The sequence below is a fragment of the Prunus avium genome, chromosome 4 (genome assembly GCF_965620075.1).
Source record: "Prunus avium chromosome 4, drPruAviu1.hap1.1, whole genome shotgun sequence".
NCBI classification, from domain to species: Eukaryota; Viridiplantae; Streptophyta; class Magnoliopsida; order Rosales; family Rosaceae; genus Prunus; species Prunus avium.
The window spans coordinates 27,114,423-27,137,892 of NC_142287.1; the positions used below are offsets into that span (position 1 = coordinate 27,114,423).

Consider the following 23,470-nt stretch of genomic DNA (forward strand, 5'->3'; position numbering starts at 1 on the left):
CCATTCTGTTAAAATTGCCGTTAAATAAACAAGAAAATTCTTTTTTTCTTCTTCTTCCTTTGAAAACCTATAAATTTTGTTGAAATTAATTTAAAAACATATTAAAACTTCATTAGAACTAAAACATAGCATTATAAAAAAGATAAAAAAAAAGAAAAAAAAAGAATGGGCAAGGGGCTGCTCAGCGATGTGGTTGGGGGGAGTGGGGCGATGACCGCATGGTGAAGATTTTAAAGGGAGATGGTCAGGAGTTAGGGATTGTTCTTTTGAGAGAGAGAGAGAGAGAGAGAGAGAGAAGGGGAGGGGTGGGTGGCTGTGGGTTGGGGAGTTGGGGTTTTTGCGTGTGGGTGAGTTGTTGCTGGGGAGAAAGGGCGTTGCAGTTGAGATGAAATGGTTTTGTCCTTTGGTTTTTAATTGCTTTTAGCTTTTAAATCTTATTTTTATTTCATAATAATTTATTTTATAGATTGAATTCAAATATTTATATTTTTTATTAATATTTTAATAGAAGTTTAACAGATTGGATTACATTAGTTAACGATGCGAAACACAGGGACCAAATTAGCCAAATTGAAAACACATGGACTAAATTGGCCAACAAGCTAAAACACAAGGACCATTTTAGCATTTAAGCCTTTAATTAATTAGGAGTTGAAATCACTTTGGCAGTTTATTTTTATTGAATGGTTTTCCATTCAAATTAGGGACTCCTTTATTTGATTCCTAACCCAAATTGTCTCTTATTTTTTGCCATTATTTTCAAATATTTTAGAAGAAATCCTGGGTTATAATATAAATTTGAGTTTTGTGATTGAACTCTAAACAATTTGAGCGAATTCCCTTTGAATAAAACAAACCAAGTTTGCATGGCAGACAAATAATTCATATGCTTGAAACTATAGTCAAACAAGGTTGCTCCCACCACCATGAGGAAAATCACCACTAGCTGCTGCGGCTGCCGAGGCTGCCGTGGCCAAAACAGCACCAACTCCTGCCATAATAACCATCCCACCGTCCTTAATCGCTCGTTTGCTTTGCTTATTCTTTCTCTTGTGTTTGTCCCAAAGGCTGCACACATAAAAGTGACACTAGCAATTATAACGCCGCACACTATGAACAATTTCCAAGCATATTCTACTTTCATTTCTCTTCAAAATTTTACCAGCGTGATGATAAATTAATTATTATATAAACTTGAGGAAGAATGTGTGAAATTTCTTTTATAAGAGTAAGTTGGCTTTTTGGTGCATTGAAAATAGGCCTGGAAAATGGGCCGAGCCGGGCCAGCCCAAGCCCTAATTAGTAACGGGCCTTTTCAGCCCTAAGGAGTGATCGGGCCGGACCGGGCCAGCCCTATATCAAATATACAAAGCCCAGGCCCTACCCATGGGTTTAACATTTTCAAGCTTATGATCGGGCCAATGATTCGGGCCTATTTAGCCCTATGAAATGGGCCATTATTTTATGCTTTATTCAACTTCATTTGTTTTTTATGTTTGAAAACTTCATCCATAATTAATATAATAACAACAATACATTGAAAATTGAAATAGACTAAAATATTTAAAGGATTATTTTCATCATCATCCATTACTTTAAGACAAAATATAGCAATTTGACCAAAAAAAAAAAAGAAGACAAAATATAGCAACAAAGTTGTACTTTAAGACAAAATATAGCTAACACACAAAGGAATAGAAATATAACAATACACTATGGCACACAATGCAATACTACATATAATATAATTATAATTAATTTAATTAATTAATTATAACCGGGCCGGGCCGGGCTTTTAAAGGGCTTAAAAATAAGGCCCAAGCTCTATATATTAGACTTCGGGCTGGGCTAAGCCCGCCCATTAGGTCGGGCCGGGTAAGCCCACACATCAACAAATCGGGCTGGGTTCAGGCTAGCCCATCGGGCCTGGGCTTTATTATCACGCCCCAACCCACGGGTTTACGTAATCTTGGATTAAGACGTGATTCACACCTTAATTATAGAATTTAATAAAAACTATAACTAAAATGTGAAGAAACATTTAAATAAATAAAGTAAATATTTCACATAGAATATTCGAAACAACAACATCTGAAATCTTAAATTATTTTACAAGCCAGAACTACTAAAGAGTTTACTAAAAGAGTAACTCATTATTTATCCACAAGCTATGTACACAGTACACTCTTATAAATATGCCAAAATCATCACAAGCTTTAGATTTCAGGTTCGGTACCTGCAAAATCTATTAGGGGGTGAGCGAAACCACAGCTCAATAGGGACATAAGCCTTTTTACATGAAATTGATATAATTAAATTAAATGACAAACAATTACACACCCAAATATCACATTATTAATAATAATGCATGAATGCTCTTCATCTAATCCCGTTAATTCATATAACTAGACAAGCAGACCTGCACGTCCCATACCATGCTTATACCACTTGGTCCTGAATGCCCATTTATATGAACTAACACCCATTTCAACCGTCCCATAATTCCCCTTTTGTTAGTCATCTTGCCTAACTCCCTTTCGCCAGTCCCGAATCACCCAATAAAAACCATGTGCACTGTGGGATCCCTGAGACCTGGTACCTGCCAAGAGTTAGACTCAACTACACAAAAGACTATATCCATTACCCTCTTTTCCATCATTATTATCTCCAACCAACATCTCCAACTAATTTCCATGACATGATATAATTATGCATTTCACATATCCATATATCCCACAACAATGTAGCTATTCAAAATATCACCAATGTACCAACATTGTTCAACCAATCAAGAACACATAAACATTCCAAGAATAACATTCAATTGTAACAAGAATATTAATCAAATAATCATATCACGCATAATATATTGTTCACAAAATTTAATTAAATCAATCTCTGCAAAAGGCCCCCAAGAAACCCCTACCTTGTTTCCAAAGCTAGCTCCAAGTTTAGGAAAACACAAGCTAAGCCCTTATATCTCTTCCAAGAATTTCCTCACTAATCTCTCTTTCTCCCTCTACGTTTAATCTCTTTGTATGAATTTTCATGTGTGCTTTCAAAAACACAGGAATGTCCTATTTATACTACAAGGGAGGCGGTAACTAAAAGACTCCCTATTGGTTGGGTTGCAAAAATCTCAATGTATTGGCGGCAAGACAACTACTTGCTAGCCAAGTAAAAGTTTTTAGATAACTTTTAAGTTCATTGAGTAAGCAAATCTTGCCATCTAAATAGTGAGATGGCATCATGTGTTTTCACTAGAGATTGACAACAACCAAGCTGGTTGATAGGTGGACGTTTCCTAAGCTAACTATGATTGACAACAATCAAGTTGGTTGATAGGTGGACGTTTCTTAAGCTACTACTAAATTCTAACAATAGGATATTATATACAATTAAATACCCAAGAAATATCTAGAGAAAGACCAATAATAAATATATAATTTATAGTTATTCAAATGAATATATATATATATATATATTTAGGATAGTATTGTAAAAACAATATATATATATATATATATATATATATATATATATATTTAAAACAATGTTTAATCTTCTTTAAAAACTTTTTAAGAATACAGATTCTCACATTTATTTCTAGGCCTAATTGAAAAGGAATTTGTAACCCGGGGCGGTCCTGGCATGGTGCAAGTGGAGCCACTGCACAAGGCCCTCGAATTTTTTTTAACTTTATATTATATATAATATTATAAAAACTGTATATATACTACAGCGTGCAGCACATTGACACAAAAGTGTGTTTGATGAAGCTGGTTTCTATCGCATATCCCTTGATACAAGGCTTAGGTTTGAGTCTAAAAGATTTCTTCCACTCAAAACAAAACGCCAAAAAAAAAAATATTCATGTCTTCTTCTTTCTCTTAAACTCTGTTTTTTTTTAAAACCAAAGATACTAATATTTAACTTTATCAAATGAAAACATTAAAAAAATTATGAATTTGATTTGTGATTGTTATTATATGCTAATTGATGATGAATTTTAATTATATAAAAAATTGGTTTATGACATTAAGTCGTAGAAATAATTTTTTTTATTTTAGTATTTTCATATTAGATTATATGAGGGCTCTAGTTTAAATTTTACATAAGGCCCTCAAAATCTTAAGACCCGCCCTGTTTGTAACATATTGAACCTTAATGCACCAAAAAGCCTTAAACTACACATTCAGATACCAAAGAGTTGATTCTTCCTTTAAAAAAATTGGGAATGTTGTTTTCCTTCATGCAATGGTTTAATGTGAAATACTTTATTTTTATTCACACTTCATTTTGCAGATATATATTCCAAACAACTTATTCTAAGAAACTTGTAACGTTTGATTTCTTCAAAAACAAATAGGAAAGCTTTTGCAGCTTGACCAAAAAAAAAAAAAACAGGAAAGCTTTTTGCAGTAACAAGCATATAAATAGAGAAGCTTTTCCGATCGGTAGGGTACGGAAAGGAAATTCCTAGAAGCTTTTCTTCTTCAGCTACATTACTTCGGCTCTGCTCATCAGGACCAAAATTTGTAAGTTCCTAAACTTTCTCTTTCCTTCTTTTGGGAATTTTTTTGGAGCTTTTTTATCAGCTAAAAATTATGGGTTTGGCTTTAGTATTTTTTTTTTTCCCTGTTGGGTTTTGATTTTTTTTTTTTGGGTTTGATATGAATAATATGACGTTTAGGGTTCTTTTTGCTCTGTTTTTTTAGTACTCTGCTTTAAGAACAGCTCCCCTGTGTTTTTTTTTTCTCAATTATTGCTGAGTTTTGTCTCTATTGCTTTTCTCAGGTGGTATAACTATTTGAATTTGAAAGACATGGATAACATACAAGATATCACACAAGGGATACACGAATTGAAATTTGAAGCGATGGCACACTCTTTTCCTGAGGAAATCATGCAAGAGATCCTAATTAGGCTATCCGTTAAATCTCTGATCAAATGCACTTCAGTCTGCAAGGCATGGAGGTCCATGATCATAAACCAAAGCTTTATTCACGCACACCTCAACCCAACAGTGGACTTCGCTAACCTGAATGACATTGACCTCCTCCTACTCCACAGAATTGCTGGTAGCAATAGCCTCAACTACTACCGAAACACGGTCATTCACAAGGTGAAAGACGAGGTTCACTCTGTGCATCATGATAACCAGGCGTTTGATGTATACTCCAAGATAGAATTTCCAATTGCCGCAAAGAAAAACTACGGCAATTCACATCTTCGTGTCGTTGGCACTTGTGATGGGCTAATTTGCCTTGCGGATGATGTCCCCTCTTATGCTTACAACTTCATTATATGGAACCCAGCCATTAAAAAGTCAGTGACCCTTCCCAAGCCTGGTATTACCTTTCCAACGCATGGTGGGTACGATGCTTCTATTGGGTTCGGTTTTGATGCTACAACCAATGACTATAAGGTTGTGCGAGTTGTGACTTTATTGGATGAAGATGATGAGATGCCAACGCTAGCTGAGGTTTATTCCCTAGCCACCGGCACATGGAGGAGTCTTGGTTGTGTTTCTCCTGCATGTCTAATAGATAAAGCTGCATCCAGTGCTTTTGTTAATGGGGTTCTTCATTGGCCTGTAGTCTGTCAGACAGATGTTGATTCTTACTATATTATATTGACATTTGACCTGGGCAAGGAGGTGTTCAGTCAGATACCTATGCCGAAGGTTATTCAATGGAATTCCAAGTTGGGATTGCAATTGTCTGTTTCAGATAACAGAAAATCTATTGCTTTGTTCATGAGGCCCAACAATCGTGAAGATTTCTTTATGGATTATGGGCGTGAAGATTCTGTTCTTGATATATGGGTGATGAAAGAGTATGGAAGAGAGGAATCATGGACCAAATTGATTACTCTCAATGGACCTTTCTTTATGGATTATGGGCGTGAAGATTCTGTTCTTGATATATGGGTGATGAAAGAGTATGGAAGAGAGGAATCATGGACCAAATTGATTACTCTCAATCCACTAGGTCCAGAAACAATTTTCCTCAGCGCCTTATGTTTTAGGAAGAGTGGGGAACTACTGTTACTGCTCAAAGAAAAAGAGAGGCAGGAACTAGTATCACTAGACCTTGTGAGCAAACAGTTTAAACTTCTTGGGATTTCTGAATATAAATATTGTACTGGTCATTTTTACAAAGAGAGCCTCCTCTTACTCGACAAGAGCGATGCAGAGTCTTACTAAGAGAAAGAACAGGTAATGTGATTATAGTGCTGAGAGCATAACATTTCAATTCTTTGTTTGCCAGGTTTTTATGTTCATTAAAAGCATGATTGGTAACTAAATTGCTGGGGGATAATCCTTATGTCAGACTTGTTGTGGGTTCTTTCTTTTAGCTGATTGTCTTTCTCGCTTCTGTTGCTAGAACACAACTTGTGACTAAAGTCAACACAACTCTCATGGAGACTCAATTTGGATATCAAAAAGTTAAAAACAGTTTAATTATAATAATATCGACTCAGCTCTCATGTAAACACGATTAGACTGGTCTTTTATGTGCTCTTAGTCTTAGTCAACTTGGTATGACTTTAGACATTGGACTGATTGCTGCTACTGTAGTGAAGTCTGTGTCCCTTTTCCAATGTTTTCATTTGTATATTAGTTTCTTTTCCAATTTAGCTTTCATTTGTGTAAGCATGAAGAGGAAGTTTGATTTGCACTCCTGAAGAAGTACTGGGAAAAGTTTTCATGACAAGTGATGTCAACTCTAATGCTTAACAATTGATTAACGCAGCACTTTTCTTGTTTCCTTTTCTTGCAGATTTGTAGTGCAGTAACGTTATTTGCCGAAAGTGCCTGATGTGCGTGATGCCTGATGTGCGTGAACCTCCGTTTCTTGTTATCTATCTTGCTGATGTATTTTCGTTTTCTTGTTCATTTTTTGGCCGATTTTTAGGGCAGTAGCGTCTTATGCCTGAAGTGCCTGATGTTTCTGTGTATTTACTTGGCATGGAACTTGTTATCTAGTAGTTCTTGCACTATTTATTCTTCAGCTTTTGGGAAACTTTAATGGAAGTATATAGTTACAAATTTCATTTGCCTTCGCAGTTCTCTGCACCAGTTTCCATGAAATGCTTTTGCAATTATCTTTTCCATTTTTATTGCTTAATTTTCCCTGAGCTGAACAATTTACAGCAGAATTCACTTTTAATTAACTGCATGCCTGCAACATATGATGGTTGTCTATTTTTGCAATTGCATTCGTTTAAAGACCATTTTTGCAACATTAAACTCAACACCCATTCAACATTCGACTCAATAATAATGATTTTTAAATTTCATTAAAATTTCCCAGAAGCTCGGACAAAGCACCTGGTTTCAGAGGCTAGAGCTGCTTCAGCATTTGAATTAAGAGCATGTCCACCGCTTGGGGCAAACCGGGCAAAAGGCCCCCCTTGCGAGCCCAGAAGCCCTCCAGCGTGCAACTAGGAGCCCGGGCAAGCCATGGGTCCCACCAACCCTGGCAAGCCCACGGCGTTGATGTCACGCTGACGTCAATGAGCGAAAAAGATTGAAAAAAATTTCAATTTTTTTTAAACAAAAATACCAAAAAATTATGGATGTTTTCCCTATAAATACATAACAATTTTATTCACTTTCCACACCAAATCCTCATACAAACTCTTCTCCTTCCAATATTTGTAAATTGTAATTATTATTTTTTCTTGCATTTGTATATTTTTTATATTTTCTTCCATATTTATTTTTTTCTTGCATAATCATTTTATTTCTTACATTTCTAAATTGTTTATATTTTGTTGCATAATTTTTTTTTCTTGCCCTTGCCCTAGCCTTTTGGGGTGGAACCAAAAAAGGCAAAGCTGCCACTATTCACATGAATAGTGGCAGCTCTTACCTTGCCTTAGCCTTTTGGGGTGGACTTGCTCTACGAACTAGTCTCTGCTGTAAGAACATTTTAATTAGGAGTTGAAATCTCTTTTACAGTTTTTTTATTGAATTATTTTCCTATAGGGATTTAATTAGGAGTGGAAATCAACTGGATACCATATGCTTGAAACTATAGTAAAAAACAAGGCAACATCAAGCATGTAATAACATACCAAATGCTAACCTATATCGAAGGTTTATTCGAATTTCAAAACTAAGTACTAATTATATGACGGAGGAATTAGACCCATACCCACAATAAAACAAGCCGATTAAGTACAAAAAATCCCTACTCACCTCCACATCCACCTCCGTAGCCACCTCGACAACCGCCACCACTAGTGACACTACTAGGTGCACACTATGAACAACGTCCAAGCGTATAATCTGGTTTCATTTCTCTTAACAGTTTTACCAGCGTGATGATATAGTGGAGGAAGAATAAGCTGGCTATTTGGTACATTGAAAGGCAATTTGTAACTTTTTTTTTTCCTTTCTGATGGATTTTGATTGGATTTTAGTACTTTTAATTTTCCGACTAAAAATTGTATATGAATGTTACTCTACTGTAAGAACAGCTCCCTTGATATTTTGTTTTCTCAATTATAGCTGAGTTTTATCTCCATTGCTTTTCTCAGTTGGTATAAGTATTTGAATGTGCAAGACATTGATAACATACAAAATGTCAGACAAGGGATCAAATTGAAAATTGAAGCAATCGCTCGCTCTTTTCCTCAGGAAATCATACAAGAGATCCTAATTAGGCTACCCGTTAAATCTCTGATCAAATGTACTTCAGTCTGCAAGACATGGAGGTCCATGATCATAAACCGAAGCTTTATTCACGCCCACCTCAGCCCAACAATGGACTTTGCTAACCAGAATGACATTCACCTCCTCCTACTCCACAGAATTACTGGTAGCTGTAGCCTCACCTACTACCAAAACAAGGTCATTCAAGGTAAAAGATGAGGTTTACTCTGTGCATCATGATAACCAGGCGTTTGATGTGTACTCCAAGATCGAATTTCCAATTGCCGCAAAGAAAAACTTTGGGAATTCACATCTTCGTGTGGTTGGCACTTGTGATGGGCTAATTTTCCTTGCGGATGATATCCCCTCTTATGCTAATATGCTTACAACTTCTTTATATGGAACCCAACCATTAGAAAGTTGGTGACCCTTCCCAAGCCTGGTATTACCTTTCGGTCGCATGGTAGGAACAATGCTTCTCTTGGGTTTGGTTTTGATGCTATGACCAATGACTATAAGGTTGTGCGACTTGTGAATTTATTGGAGGAAGATGAGCAGCAAACTCTAGCTGAGGTTTATTCCCTAGCCACGGGCACATGCAGCAATCTTGGTTGTGTTTCTCCTGCATCTCTAATAACAAAAACCGAATCAAACGAAGAAGAAGCTTTAACATAACCATCAAAGTTCATCTTGAGAAATGGGGGCTTGGGCAAAAGCCATCTGATTGGAGTAGTTTGGCCACGAGATCTCCCCGAATAGCAGTTGATAGTAGTACTATGCCAGAAGAACTCAACACAAGTGCGAGCAACAACTGTCGAACTTTTTGTTGGATGAGTGCAAATGCGTGGAAAGATACAATGATTTATGGACTCCCAAATCTGCCAACAAAACAAGTAAGATTTTGCTCATGTTAACTAATATTCTCAGAGAAGTATGAGAAAGAGGAATGAAGAAGAAGAGAGAAAGATAGACAGAGAGAAATTGTAATCTTGATTTCTATATTGCTTAATCTGTTTTGCTACAACACTATTACACTTTATATATGTTAAGCAAGACTTGACTGACTAACCAATCCAGCTGTCTAACTTCCTCACTACTAACCACTCACGTGCTTTGCACATCTAACTCACTAACTGTTTTAATATCCATAGTTCACATTTTCCCTACCCTGTTACATTCCCTAATCGGAGATGATTACAATGTTGTGAAAATATAGGACTATGTAGTCCCTTTGTGAACACATCTGCTATTTGCTCTTCTGTAGGAACATACTGTACCAGTAAGTCTTTCTTCTGAACCTTCTCTCTCACAAAATGATAGTCAATGTCGAGGTGTTTGATCCTGGAATGATAGACAGGATTAGAACTAAGTGCAAGAGCAGATAGGTTGTCACAATACATCACAGGAGGATTAGGTAGAAAGAATTTCAAATCTTGCAGGACTTGTCTGATCCAAGCAATATCTGTAGCTGTGTTTGCCAAAGCTCTATACTCTGCCTCTGTTGAGCTTCTGGAGACTGAGCCCTGCTTTTTAGACTGCCAAGAGATGGGATTATTTCCTAAGAACACTACAAAACCTGTGGTAGATCTTCTGGTGTTGATATCTCCAGCCCAATCGGCATCACTATAGGCTGATAGCTGCCAAGGATCACTTGTTGTTGTAGGGCTGGTACTAGTAAACCTAATCCCAAAGTTCAGAGTACCTTGAACATATCTTAAGATTCTTTTAACTAGAAACCAATGATCATCAGTCGGACTATTCATATACTGACAAACTGTGTTTACAGCATAGGCCAAGTCAGGTTTTGTGAATGTCAAATACTGTAAAGCCCCAACAATACTCCTATACATGGTGGGATCAGATAACGGCTCACCACTGTTTTGCAGAATTTGATTGTGTGGTTTACAAGGAGTTGAACATGCTCTACAGGAGTGCATCCTAGCTTTATGCAAAAGATCCTTAGCATACTTTGTTTGACTCACAAACAAACCTCCTGAGACAAGATATGTAATCTGCAATCCCAGAAAGTAGGCAAGGCGACCCATGTCTTTCATTTCAAATATTGAACCCAAGTTGTCAACCACGGTTTGTATCAAATCTGCATTAGACCCAATCAATATAATGTCATCCACATACAGCAGCAACACTACAACATCTGAACCTTCGTGTTTTACAAATAGACTTGGATCAGAATGCGATAATTTGAAACCAAGGGCTGGTAAATATCCCGTGAATTTAGCATTCCAAGCTCTTGGAGCTTGCTTCAAACCATACAAGGATTTCTTGAGCTTACACACATATCCTGGATAAGCAGAATCTTCATACCCTTGTGGTTGGCGCATAAACACCTCCTCCTCTAAATCTCCATGGAGGAAGGCATTCTTCACATCTAGTTGCCTTAACGACCAGTGATTCATAGCAGCAAGACTTAAAATCAATCGAACTGTGGTATGCCGCACGACAGGGCTAAACATTTCTCCAAAATCTAATCCTGGTTGTTGACTAAATCCCTGAGCAACCAGCCTTGCTTTATATCTTGCAATAGAGCCATCTGAATTCTTCTTTATTTTATAGAACCATTTACTTCCAACAATATTCTTGTTGCCCGGATTAGGCACCAAACTCCAAGTACCTTGTAACTGAAGGGCATCTATTTCTTCCTGCATCGCTTGCCTCCATTCAGCTGAGTAAGAAGCCACTCTATAGCTGCAAGGTTCATCTAGCTCAACACTTGCTGTTAAACAGGTGAAATAGCCTTGATACTCTTGAAACTGTTTTGGTTGAAAGATACCAGACTTGGATCTGGTTTGCATAGCATGAGTGTTGACTGGTTCTGGAGTAGGAGAAGGGGGAAGAAAGGAAGGTGCTTCAGAAGGTAGTAGCACTTGTAATTGTTGATCACTAAATCCCAGCTGATAATTCGCAGACTGTGATGAGGAAGACGCAGAGGACATGGAAGCATTGCTAGGAATAGCTTGAGCTGGAACGGAGCTAGAGCTTAAGGGAACTTCATCTTCAGATACATCATTAACTGCAGGCTGTGAATCTTGATGGGATTGAGAAGGTAGAGAAATTATAATAGGAGATGGAGATGTATTCACAACAGACGACTGCGTGGGAGTAGTGGAGGGCACATACGGATAGATAGACTCGTCATGAATTACATGCCTAGAGATCACGCATTTTCCAGTAGCACAATTGTAGCCAATAACCCCTTTATATCCTGTGGCATATCCTAGAAACACACACTGAGCAGTTCGAGGTTGTAGCTTGTGCACATTGTACTGGCGAAGATATGGATATAAAGCTGTACCAAAAACTCTCAAGGAGTGAAGAGTAGGATCTTTACCAAATAATCGAAAATATGGAGCTTGATTATCCAAAACAGAACTAGGCATTCTATTTATTAAATACGCAGCATGAGCAGTAGCATGAAACCAAAACTTCCCTGGTAATGATGCTTCAGTCAAAAGAGTAATAGTTGTTTCAATAACATGCCGATTCTTTCTTTCAGCCATCCCATTTTGCTAGGGTGTGTATGGACAAGACACCTTATGGAGAATGCCTTTCGATGACAGAAACTGAGAAAACATGTGGTTAATATATTCGCCACCTCCATCACTTTGTAAGCACTGAATAGATGCCTTAAACTGATTCTCAACATAAGCAGTGAAATGCAAAAACTTAGAGAAAACTTCTAATTTATTGAATAGTGGAAAAAGCCACAAGTAACCTGTACATTCATCCATAAATGATACAAAGTACCTATAGCCATCTAGAGACTTGAAGTGGGAAGGACCCCATACATCACTATGGATTCTAGAAAAAGGAATCCTAGTTTTAACATGTGTCTCTGTGAAAGGCAACTTGTGCATTTTCCCATGAAGGCAAGAAGAACAAATCACACTTGAATCATCACTTAAAGACCTTAACTGTGAATTCTTGAGCATCAATTTGACGACGGCATTGGCAGGATGACCAAGTCTTCGATGCCACAAAGAGGAACTAACCTTCTGTCCAAGCAAAGCCACTGCCTTGGGCAGTGAAGGCTGAGATAATGTACAGCGGATCGGGTAGATACCATTACGACTCAGTACTCTGAGTAGAATGGTCTTGGTTCGCTTGTCCTGTATATAAAAGCCGGAAGCATCAAAGCATATAATACATTGATTGTCCTTGCACAGCTGATTAACAGATAAGAGGTTTGCAGACAGTTTAGGCACATGAAAAACAGAAGGCATATGTAAAGAAGAAGAGTTGCAAGAAAGAGATGTAGTGCCAATATTCTGAATTTCCAAACCTTCGCCATTTCCCACTGTAACCTGTTCTGCAGAGTTACATGGAGTAACCTGATGCAAAGATGAAACATCTGCGACATGTGATGAGATGCGCCGCTGTCTGCAATCCAAACCTGATTAGGCATATAAGAGCTCTGTGCAGTCATTGCTGAGAGCTTGGAAGATGGAGGTTGCCCCTGATAGGAGTAATTGGATCTCTGGAAACAATCGAGAGCTCCATGACCCCTCTTGCCACAGATCTGGCATTCAACCACCTGTGTAGAGCCCTGAGCAGAAGAGGCATCATGCCTAAAATAGCAGTTGACAGCAGTATGGCCACGCTTGCAGCAAATCTGACATTCAGGGACAATGTTGCTCTTATGAAATGAATTAGAACCTAACTTGGAGCCAGACATTGGAGAAGATGTAGATACTGGTTTACCAAAACCCCCATTAGAATACTTTCCTCTACCGAAGCCATTAGACCCATTATACATCGGAGCACCACTCGATCCAGACACCCCACGTGGACCAGGATATCGATTATGAGCATTAGAAGCATAAAAAGCAACTGTTGAACCAGGAGGGGTCGAAAGTACACCTGTAACATTAGACAGAGAAGGCGACATAGGAGCATACCCAGTGGAAGAAGACGCCAAAGAATGATGATGAGAGGTTAGCATGGCAGAGTGGGTCAAGATTTGTGCTTCAGCAGTTGTTCAGCCGCAAGCAATTGAGCTCTGAAATCCTTCAAAGAAATGGAGGAATCCCTTGCAATCAAGACAGTCTTGATTATATCATACTCAGGAGGTAGATGTTCGGTTCATTTTTACACATGATTTTTCATGTTATTCACCCACTATTTTGAGTTAGTTCTTGACATTTTATAGCTTTTTACTTCTTTTTTGTGTTTTAATAGGTTTTACCTTGGTTTGTATGAAAATGAGCTAAAAGTGCATTATTTGATATAAATTCTGTTTTTGTTCATTTTCGTAGGTCAACTTCGTGGCCTTGGATCAGCATGTTCCGGTCCTTGGATGAGGTGATGATCTTCATAAGACTTGTTCCAATGGATGTTAACTACAACATATCCAAATTTGAGCTCCATTGGGCAAGTGTAGCCTATCCAGCTGATCGGACAATTGACGCTGGCTCTGGATGTTTGTTTTGGCCCAGTTTTCACCCCCACTTAATAGCATTTTATTTCTACTTGTTACCACACCTTTTGGTAACAATGGATTGCATTTGAGTGGCATTTCCTGAGTCAATTGGAGCCTTGGATTATACCTTAAAACAAGGTTTCATCATCTGCAAGGGGACAATGGGCAATAGCTTTAGAGAAAGAATAAGTTTTATACTAAAAGAAAAGCTGGAAAGGAGGAGAGAGAGAAGTCAAAAGGGATTGCAATCAGATTTGGGGGAGTTTTTGCAACGGGAGAGAGGGTATTCCACCATTCTACACAATTGAGAGCAGATTTTGGAGCTTGGAGCTAGGAGAAAGCCAAGGTGCAGTCAAGAAAAGTGGAGAAGAAGACTTCCACCATTGATGATCTTGAAGCTTTCATCATTTTCTGAAAATCTGTAAACTCTTTCTAATTTCATTTTGAATTTGTGTTTGAAATGATTATGAGGAACTAAACTCCATAGCTAGGGCTTAGGTTGAAGCCCTAAACATGATTACCTTTTTGTTTTGATGCTTGAGTGTATGAATTTCTAGATATTGTTGATGAATTCCAATTCACCAAATTAATCTATCCTTGATGTATGTTCTTCTTTGATTGATCACCTTTGAAAGCATGCTTCTTGAGATTGTTGGGATTATGTGTATCCTTATGTTATCCTAAGCAATAAATGGATGAAGTAAGAATCATCTATGTGAATTGGTTTCTTGAATACCTAATGTAAACACCATGCTATTAGGATTCTTGTGATGTTCATATTCTCTTTGAACTTAATGGGTTCTCCTTGTAATTGAATCGAAGTACGAACCATACCTAGGTTCGGTTATGAGGAGGGCACAAGTATTGTAGCACGAACCATGCACTTTACGTATATTAGAGAGAATCAATGCGTCTTGAGCCACGACCCATGGTCTTGATTGCGAACATCTTCATCAACACGTTTAGAGTTCATTACTTGAGTATTCATGAACTTGGGTAGAATTGTTTAGGGTGGATTCCGAAACCCTAGTGTTTGTTACATTTTGATTTCACATCTTGATAATTCATCTCCGCCATTCTCATTTAATTTCAAAGTCCATTTACTTTCATGCAATAGAAATAGGTTACTTCAAACAAATCAAACCCCCCCCCCCCCCCCCAATGTGTGTGTGAGTTGCGTGTTTGACACGTTACGTGTCTTTGTTACTAAATTCTATTTGTTTCCGTAATGTTTTTGGACTTTTGGTCCCCGTTGTGTTCTTCCATTTTCTGTGCTGAATTCAACCGTATAAAGAACGTGAATTTTGGACGTACGGTTGGAAAGTTATAGGCAAAACACTGGATAGAGGTCGAAACTGGAAAAACAGAGAAAACGACTCTGCCCAAGAACGACCGGTCGCTAGTGTCTCACGACCGGTCGCTCAGCACACAATTCTGAAGTTTCGACTCTGTACTAAAACGACCGGTCGCTTTTACCTCACGACCGGTCGCCAGACAAAAAACGACCGGTCGCTCTTAACAAACGACCGGTCGCTGGTCACTGTTCACAGCACAATTCTTTTTTTGTTTTGTTTTGTTTGTTTCTTTTATATTTCTTTTTAGTTTCAAATTTTCATTTGTGCATTGTGGTGTGTTAGTTAAGTGTTCTTTTTGTACTCGAATTAGAACTTATAGACAACCGACAAGTTCTTCGTGGGATCGACCCCGTACTTATACAATCTATACTTCGATAGATTCGTGCACTTGCGGGTATTTTTAATTGGTTGTTTGCACATTAAATTGTGTCCTTTTAGGAATGCAACAGTAGACCATTGAGGGTAGCAATCATGAAATCGTCATCTGAGACCTTCACACCGGCTTGAGCAAGCTGATCTCGAACATGCTTTAAACGTAGCAGAAATCTTTCAATAGAATCTCCCCCCTTTTGAGCTGTTTGGAGCCCAGTCTTCAAGTGATTAATGCGAGCTCGTGAGACTGAGGCATAGCAATCCAACAAATTGAGCCAAGCATCTCGAGCCATCTTGGTCCCAATGACATATTCCAAAGCTTCATCCGATAGAGTGGCGATGAGCAAACTGAGAAGGGCCTTGTCAGTCTTCAGCCATTCCTTGTAACCTGCTGTTACTTGAGATGTAACACCCTCTTCGTCTAAGATTGCAAATTTTGGGGGCTGAACGATAGAGCCATCGAAATGCCCAAACAGCTCATACCCTTGCAACACATATTCCAATTGAAAACTCCACTTTAAGAAATTGTTGTCACAGAGACGAATGGTAACCATACTTAACAGGCCATCAATCTTGATGGAGGAAGAAGAAGCCATGATGAATCAGAGAGAGAAACCTAGAAGTGAAATTGAAGGAGAAAATAGAAAGAACAGAGAAGAAACCAAAATTCACAGGCAAGAACGAACCCTAGAATTTGGGGAAGAACCCTAGGAATGAAATTGAATGAAGAAAAGGAGGAAATCAGGAAGAAAAGGAAAGGAGGCAAGAAGTGAAATGGCAGCCAAAGAAAGCGTAGAAGGATCGATTGATTATGTGAAAACCACTGAGGGCTCTGATACCATGTTAACTAATATTCTTAGAGAAGTATGAGAAAGAGGAATGAAGAAGAAGAGAGAAAGATAGACAGAGAGAAATTGCAATCTTGATTTCTATATTGCTTAATTTGTTTTGCTACAGCACTATTACACTTTATATCTGTTAAGCAAGACTTAACTGACTAACCAATTCAGCTGTCTAACTTCCTCACTACTAACCACTCACGTGCTTTGCACATCTAACTCACTAACTGTTTTAATATCCATAGTTCACAGCTCAAAGCTAGAGAAACTGTGATATGAGCATTGTAGTTAGTTAAACAATTCATTAAGCAATCCTGAAAAGAACCTCCATGGCCAATAATTCTCAACATAGCGACAAACAGAAGCTGCAAGAGGGCAATGCATGAAAAGGTACAAATGAAATACCTACGTGTTTTATTCAGCAAAATTTGTGAAAAGTACAAATAAAAAGTTCGGCAAAATATACAAGCTACAGAAAAATGAGGGGTCAAAATATAAATAAAACTTAATTATGGCGATAAAAAGAAATTTCCGCAAAAAATTGTTCCGGGAAAGCTTTTCCGATTCATAAACCACCAGATCGACCAGAGATAAACCTTATTCAAGCTTTTAATCAGGGACTGAGATATAAATAGAGAAGAGAGATGCATTAGGGTTTCAGCCGACGTGTTTCTTCTTCCACACTATCATGTACGGAAATGATGTCCTAGAGGCTAGAAAGGGTTCTACTCCTTTCTTATTCACTCTTCTTCTCTAACGTTAGCTCCATTTCTTCGGCTCTGCTCATCATCAGAACCAAAAATTCTAAGTTCCTAAAGTTTCTCTTTCCTTTTTCTTTCAATTTCGAAGAATCGGCGCCTAGGCAACGCCTGGGCGGGTCGAGTATTTTTTTTAAAATTAAAATGGCGGGCTTGGCTTTAGTGTTAGTTTTGATTGACATAGTAGAGATTGGGTTTGATTTGAAAATTATGACGTTTGGGGTTCTTGTTGCTCCTCCCTATTGATACTCTGCTGTAAGAACAGCTCCCTGCATGTTTATTTATAGCTGAGTTTTATCTCTACTGCTTTTCTCAGTTGGTATAACTACGTGAATGTGCTAGACATGGATAACATACAAGATATCACACAAGCGATGCAGGAATTCAAATTTGAAGCTTTTCCTCAGGAAATCATACAAGATATCCTATTTAGGCTACCCGTTAAATCTCTGATCAATTGCACCTCGATGTGCAAGGCATGGAGGTCCATGATCATGAACAAAAGCTTTATCCGCGCCCACTTAACCATAACAGTCGATTTTGCTAACCAGGATGACATTGACCTCCTTCTACTCCACATAATTTCTTGTGACAGTAGCAGCACCTTCGGCCACAAAATGATCATTTCCGAGATAAAAGATGAGGTTCACTCTGTGCATTATGATAACCAGGCTTTTGATGTGTACTCCAAGATCGAATTTCCAATTGCTGCAAAGCAAGACTGTGCAATGATCATCTTCGTGTGGTCGGCACTTGTAGCGGGCTAATCTGCCTTGCGGATGATGTCATCTATTCTGGTTTCAACTTCTTTATATGGAACCCAACCATCAGAAAGTCAGTGACTCTTCCCGAGCCTGGTATTACCTTTTGGACGCATGGTGGATACAATGCTTCGATTGGGTTCGGTTTTGATGCTATGACCAATGACTATAAGGTTGAGCGAGTTGTGACTTAATGGATGAAGTTAAGAGGCCAACTCTAGCTGAGGTTTATTCCCTAGCCAGGGGCACATGGAGCAGTCCAGCTTGTGTTTCTCCTACATGTCGAATAGAAATGGCTACATCCAATGCTTTTGTTAATGGGGTTCTTCATTGGCTTGTAGTCTCAGACGGCGATGGTTGCTATTTTATATTGACGTTTGACCTGGGCAAGGAGGTGTTCGGTAAGATACCTATGCCGAAGATTATCCATTGGAATCCCAAGTGGGGATTGTGTCAGATACAGAGTAGTCTTATTTCAATATTCCTCCAAATGGGGAGGTCAATATATATAAACATTACAAAGTGAAAGTGCTCCATAAAAGTATGGAGATAAAGATAAGCTAGTTGTCTAAATCCTTCCTAACACATGCTAACTGTCTGCCATAAAACAATATTCTCTAAACAAGATAAGGTGCCCACACGTGTTGACCATGCAACCATATTTTCCAACTCATGCCAACATTCCCCCTCAAGTTGGTGCATAGATGTCTCACATGCCCAACTTGTCAAGTGAGTTGGAAAACGCAGTGGTGGAAACAACATGGGTCAAGATATCAGCTAACTGGTCTTCTGTCTTCACAAATGGCACATCAATAATATGAGCTTCCAACTTTTCTTTAATAAAGTGTCTATCCACTTCCACATGCTTGGTACGGTCATGTTGCAAGGGTTGTGAGCAATAGCAATGGCAGCTTTATTATCACAGTACAATGACATAGCAACTCTAGGTTTGTAACCTAGTTCTTTCATCACATTCTTGACTCATAACAATTCACAAATACCTTGGGCCATCGCCCTGTATTCAACTTCAGCACTCGAACGAGACACAACCTTTTGTTTCTTACTTCTCCAAGTAACCAGATTTCCACCAACAAAAGTAAAGTAGCCAGAGGTAGAACGCCTGTTAGTATTATCACCTGCCCAATCAGCATCAGTATATCCTTCAATAGTTAAGGATTCATTTTTGGTAAATATAATACCCTTTCCAGGAGTACTCTTCAAGTATCGTAGAATCCTGTTGATAGCATCCATATGTCTTTCACTAGGAGCATGCATGAACTGACTAACAACACTTACAGCATAAGCAATATCGGGTCTAGTATGAGAGAGATAAATTAATCTACCCACCAGTCGTTGATATCTTTCCTTGTTGGTGGGAACATCACCAGGATTTTCTTGTAACTTATGATTCTGTTCAATTGGAGTGTCAGCTGGTTTGCACCCAAGCATACCTGTGTCAGTTAAGAGATCTAAAACATACTTCCTTTGAGAAAGAAATATGCCCTGGTCTGATCTGGCCACTTCTATCCCAAGAAAATACTTCAATCCCCCCAACTCTTTCATCTCAAATTCACTTGACAGATATTTCTTCAATTTATCAATTTCATCATCATCACTTCCAGTCAATATCATATCATCCACGTAAATAATTAAAGCAGTTACCACTTCAGAAATAATGTGTGATATGAGTTACTCTGTTTGTACCCAAACTTCCTCATTGATAGTGCAAATCTTCCAAACCAACATCGAGAAGAATGTTTTAATCCATATAATGCCCTTTTTAACCTGCATACCATTCCTGTCTTTTCTGGAACACCTGGTGGAAGATCCATGTACACATCTTCTTTCAACTCCCAGTGTAGGAAAGCATTCTTAACATCATATTGCAATAGAGGCCAATCATAATTAGCAACTAAAGACAGTAATATACGCACAGTATTGATCTTAGCTACAGGAGCAAAAGTCTCATTGTAGTCTACACCATATTTCTGAGTATAACCTTTAGCAACCAGTCTAGCTTTGTACCTCTCGACAGAGCCATCAGCTTTATGTTTGATGGTGAAAATCCATCTGCATCCAACAGTCTTCTTTCCTGGAGGCAAATGAACCACATCCTATGTCTGATTCTTTTGTAGAGCCCTCATCTCCTCTACCATAGCTTCGGTCCATTTAGCATCTGCTAATGCATCCTGCAACTGTCTTGGAATAGATACAGTAGATACTTGATATAAGAACGACTCATATGACTTGGATAATCTATGGGTTGACACATGATTACTGATGGGATATTTGGCTTTAGCATTTAGGTCTGCAGTATATTGAGGTTTGGGTTTACCATGGTTTGTTCGAACAGGCAATTGATATTTTGATGGTTGAGACTCAAAATTGTTATTTAAATTACCTAAAACATCATTAGTTTCAGGAGTTACCTCATGTGGGACCTCTCGAGTAGGTTGGATAGGCCGTGGAGAAAGAGGGGAATAAGATGGTGTTTCCATGGTGTTTTCAGTTTCTGGTGTTTGAAAGTTGAATTCTTGGTCATCAATGATAGCCTCAGTGTGAGCTTCAGCATCCACACATGGGACAGAATCAGAAGCTTCAGTTTCAACTTGAGCATCCAGACGTGAGACATTATTAGACTTAGATGCAGAAATTGTAAGCCACTCATGGCTATTCTCTTCTACGCTGTCATTCTCCCTCTGAAGAGGAGAGCCATCAATGGTAAAATAGGATAATTCCTCATGAAATGTGACATCCATAGTAATAAACATCTTGCGAGTAGGCGGGTGATAACAACGGTAGCCTTTCTGATGGGAAGCATAACCCACAAAAAGACATTTGATGGCACATGGGTCGAGTTTACTTCGCTGATGAGGAAGCACATGAACATAGGCAACACACCCAAACACCTTAGGAGGAAGGTTAGTGACAGGAGACATGGTCTTCATTTTAGCTTGAAGAACTTGAAGCGGGGTTTGATACCCAAGTACACTAGAAGGCACCCGATTTATTACATACATAGCAGACTGCAATGCTTTCCCCCATAGATACTTGGGAACATTGTGATGAATCAGAAAGGCTCGGGTAACCTCCAAGAGTTGGCGATTGCGACGCTCCGCAACACCATTTTGTTGCGGAGTGTAGGGACATAATGTTTGATGAATCATTCCTTGGGAGATAAAGAACTCAGCAAGATCACGATTAACATATTCGCTGCCATTGTCAGAACCCAACACTTTGATAGTGGTAGCAAATTGAGTTTGAACCATCATACAGAATTCCTTAACAATACGACTCACATCGCTCTTGTGTTTGAGCAAATAAATCCAGGTGATACGTGTGCAGTCGTCAATAAAGGTCGCAAACCATCGCATACCACCACATGTAGTGGTTTGAGAAGGACCCCAAACATCATAATGGACCAAAGTAAATGGCATCAATGCCTTGTTATCGCTCGAGGAAAAAATAGTACGATGACTTTTGGCGAAAATACAAGTCTCACATGTAGAGCATTTGAATTCTTTATTACAAGAAGCAAACAAAGATGGTAAAAGGTGCTTTAAATATCCAAATGATGGGTGTCCTAACCGTTGATGCCACAACCAAATCATCTTCTCATTCTCCAAAACTTGCTTATTAACTTGATGTGCAACAATGTCAGACTTTGAACCATGAAAGTACCATAAATCCCCTCTCCTAAAACCACGACCCACCTCCTCCTGAGTGTGAAGATCCTGAAAATAACAATGTTGTGGGAAAAAATGGGAAGAATATCCTGCCGCAAGTTTGGACACAGATAATAGATCCTTATCTAATGTAGGAACAAGAAGGACATTAGTTAAGGTCATGGAAGGGGTAAGTTTTACAGTGCCAATGCCAGTGACAACATTTGTTTCTCCAGTAGCAGTTTTCATGATATATTTTGAACATGTGGAAGTAAAGGTAGTGAATTTCCTAGGATTATTAGTCATATAATCAGTTGCTCCAGTATCAACTACCCATGCACTATCACAAGCAGAAGTAGAAGTACATAAAGTATAACTAAATTTACCTTGCTTGGCCTCCTTAGTGGTTACATCACCTGATTCATCCCCAGTGGTTTGAGTGGTGACATGAGCAGCACTGCTTCTATGTTTCTGGGCAATCAAATCATCAGCCCATGCAGGTCGTCCATGAAGTTTCCAACACTTATCAATAGTATGGTTTTTACCACAATAAGTACATTTTTGCTCATCTTTAGTAGGAGACGATCCATTGTGCTTGACAGAGGACTGTAACGGTGCAGAGGATCTCTCAATGACTGGTTTTGAAGCAGAAGCTGGTATAGGTGGGTGTGCAAAAGAAGTACGATCTAGTCCTTGGAATCCCTTGCGTGCAGCCATGGCACTTCCACTAGTCTTCTCTTCACTCCACATGGTTTTTAGTCGAACATCTTCTTCACAAATCATAGCATAAGTTTCTAAGACATCAGGAAGAGGATCAGAGCGGAGCACATGTGCCCGGGCTGCATCAAGATGTGAATCCAGCCCTGCCAACAAGATATATACACGGAAATTTGTGACAGTTACCAAATGAGTGCAGAGATCAATTTCATTCTTGATTTGAGGTGGATTGATGGCATCAAGTTCTTGCCAAATGATTTGCAATTCCTCATAATAAGCCTCCAAGGTGCGTCCTGCTTGCATGGTGTTGACAGATCTCTTGGTCAACTCATAAATTTTTGAGGAGTTATTACTCACAGAATAAGTTTTCTCTACAGCATTCCAGATCGCTTTGGCAGTAGTAAGACGATCGAACAGAGCACGTACATGTTTTTCCATGGCATTGAGAAGCCATGTTTGAACAGTACAATTTTCTTCTTCCCAATCTTCATAGGCATCAACATCTTCCTGTTTAGGAGCTTTCTTGGTACCAGTAATATAGCCGAGCTTCTTCTTGCTGGCTATGGACATGCGAGCTGCACGAGCCCAGGAATCATAATTGACTCTTCCAGTCAATTTCTCAGGAGCAATTTGGAAGTTTTCGAATCTATCACCAGCCATAGGTAAATGAATAAAGAATATTATTCAAAAACTTTGGTTTGAAAAGGGAGACAAACTTGTCTCAGATGGGAAATAGAAATTATGGGAAAAAAGAGAAAAGGTTAATATAGTTTATGGGAAAGATAAAAAGTAAAGAATGATGGGCATGTGGGAATATGGAAAAAAATAAAATGGATTTTTGTAAAGAGGAGAGGATTGGATCAGTTTGACGGTAGCAGCAAGCTATGGAGCAGTTCTGGCA

General features: G+C 38.6%; 2 protein-coding genes and 2 pseudogenes across 2 annotated transcripts; 3 read left to right on the forward strand and 1 right to left on the reverse strand.

The window, feature by feature from the left end:
* The first annotated feature begins 4,825 nt into the window (after nt 1-4,825).
* On the forward strand, nt 4,826-7,047 carry LOC110771905 (F-box/kelch-repeat protein At3g23880-like). The gene is made up of 3 exons (XM_088252745.1): nt 4,826-5,780; nt 5,886-6,220; nt 6,786-7,047. Exons 1-2 carry the CDS (start codon nt 4,826-4,828, stop codon nt 6,206-6,208), a joined length of 1,278 nt encoding a protein of 425 aa, XP_088108871.1. The 3' UTR covers nt 6,209-6,220; nt 6,786-7,047.
* A 1,416-nt stretch (nt 7,048-8,463) lies between these two features.
* LOC148295134 (F-box/kelch-repeat protein At3g23880-like) lies at nt 8,464-9,574 on the forward strand (annotated as a pseudogene).
* An 8,139-nt stretch (nt 9,575-17,713) lies between these two features.
* Nucleotides 17,714-18,511, forward strand: LOC148295135 (F-box protein At3g07870-like; annotated as a pseudogene).
* A 3,912-nt stretch (nt 18,512-22,423) lies between these two features.
* On the reverse strand, nt 22,424-23,229 carry LOC148295136 (uncharacterized). The gene is made up of 2 exons (XM_088252401.1): nt 22,536-23,229; nt 22,424-22,458 (listed from the first exon to the last, which is right to left on the reverse strand). Exons 1-2 carry the CDS (start codon nt 23,227-23,229, stop codon nt 22,424-22,426), a joined length of 729 nt encoding a protein of 242 aa, XP_088108527.1.
* Nucleotides 23,230-23,470: the final 241 nt, after the last annotated feature.

Coding starts and splice junctions, on each gene's coding strand:
- LOC110771905 (XM_088252745.1), top strand. CDS start 4,826: ATGGATAACATACAAGATATCACACAAGGGATACACGAATTGAAATTT. Junction 5,781..5,885: donor GAGGCCCAACAATCGTGAAG/ATTTCTTTATGG, acceptor CTCTCAATGGAC/CTTTCTTTATGGATTATGGG.
- LOC148295136 (XM_088252401.1), bottom strand. CDS start 23,229: ATGGCTGGTGATAGATTCGAAAACTTCCAAATTGCTCCTGAGAAATTG. Junction 22,459..22,535: donor GGGATTCCAAGGACTAGATC/GTACTTCTTTTG, acceptor GCACCGTTACAG/TCCTCTGTCAAGCACAATGG.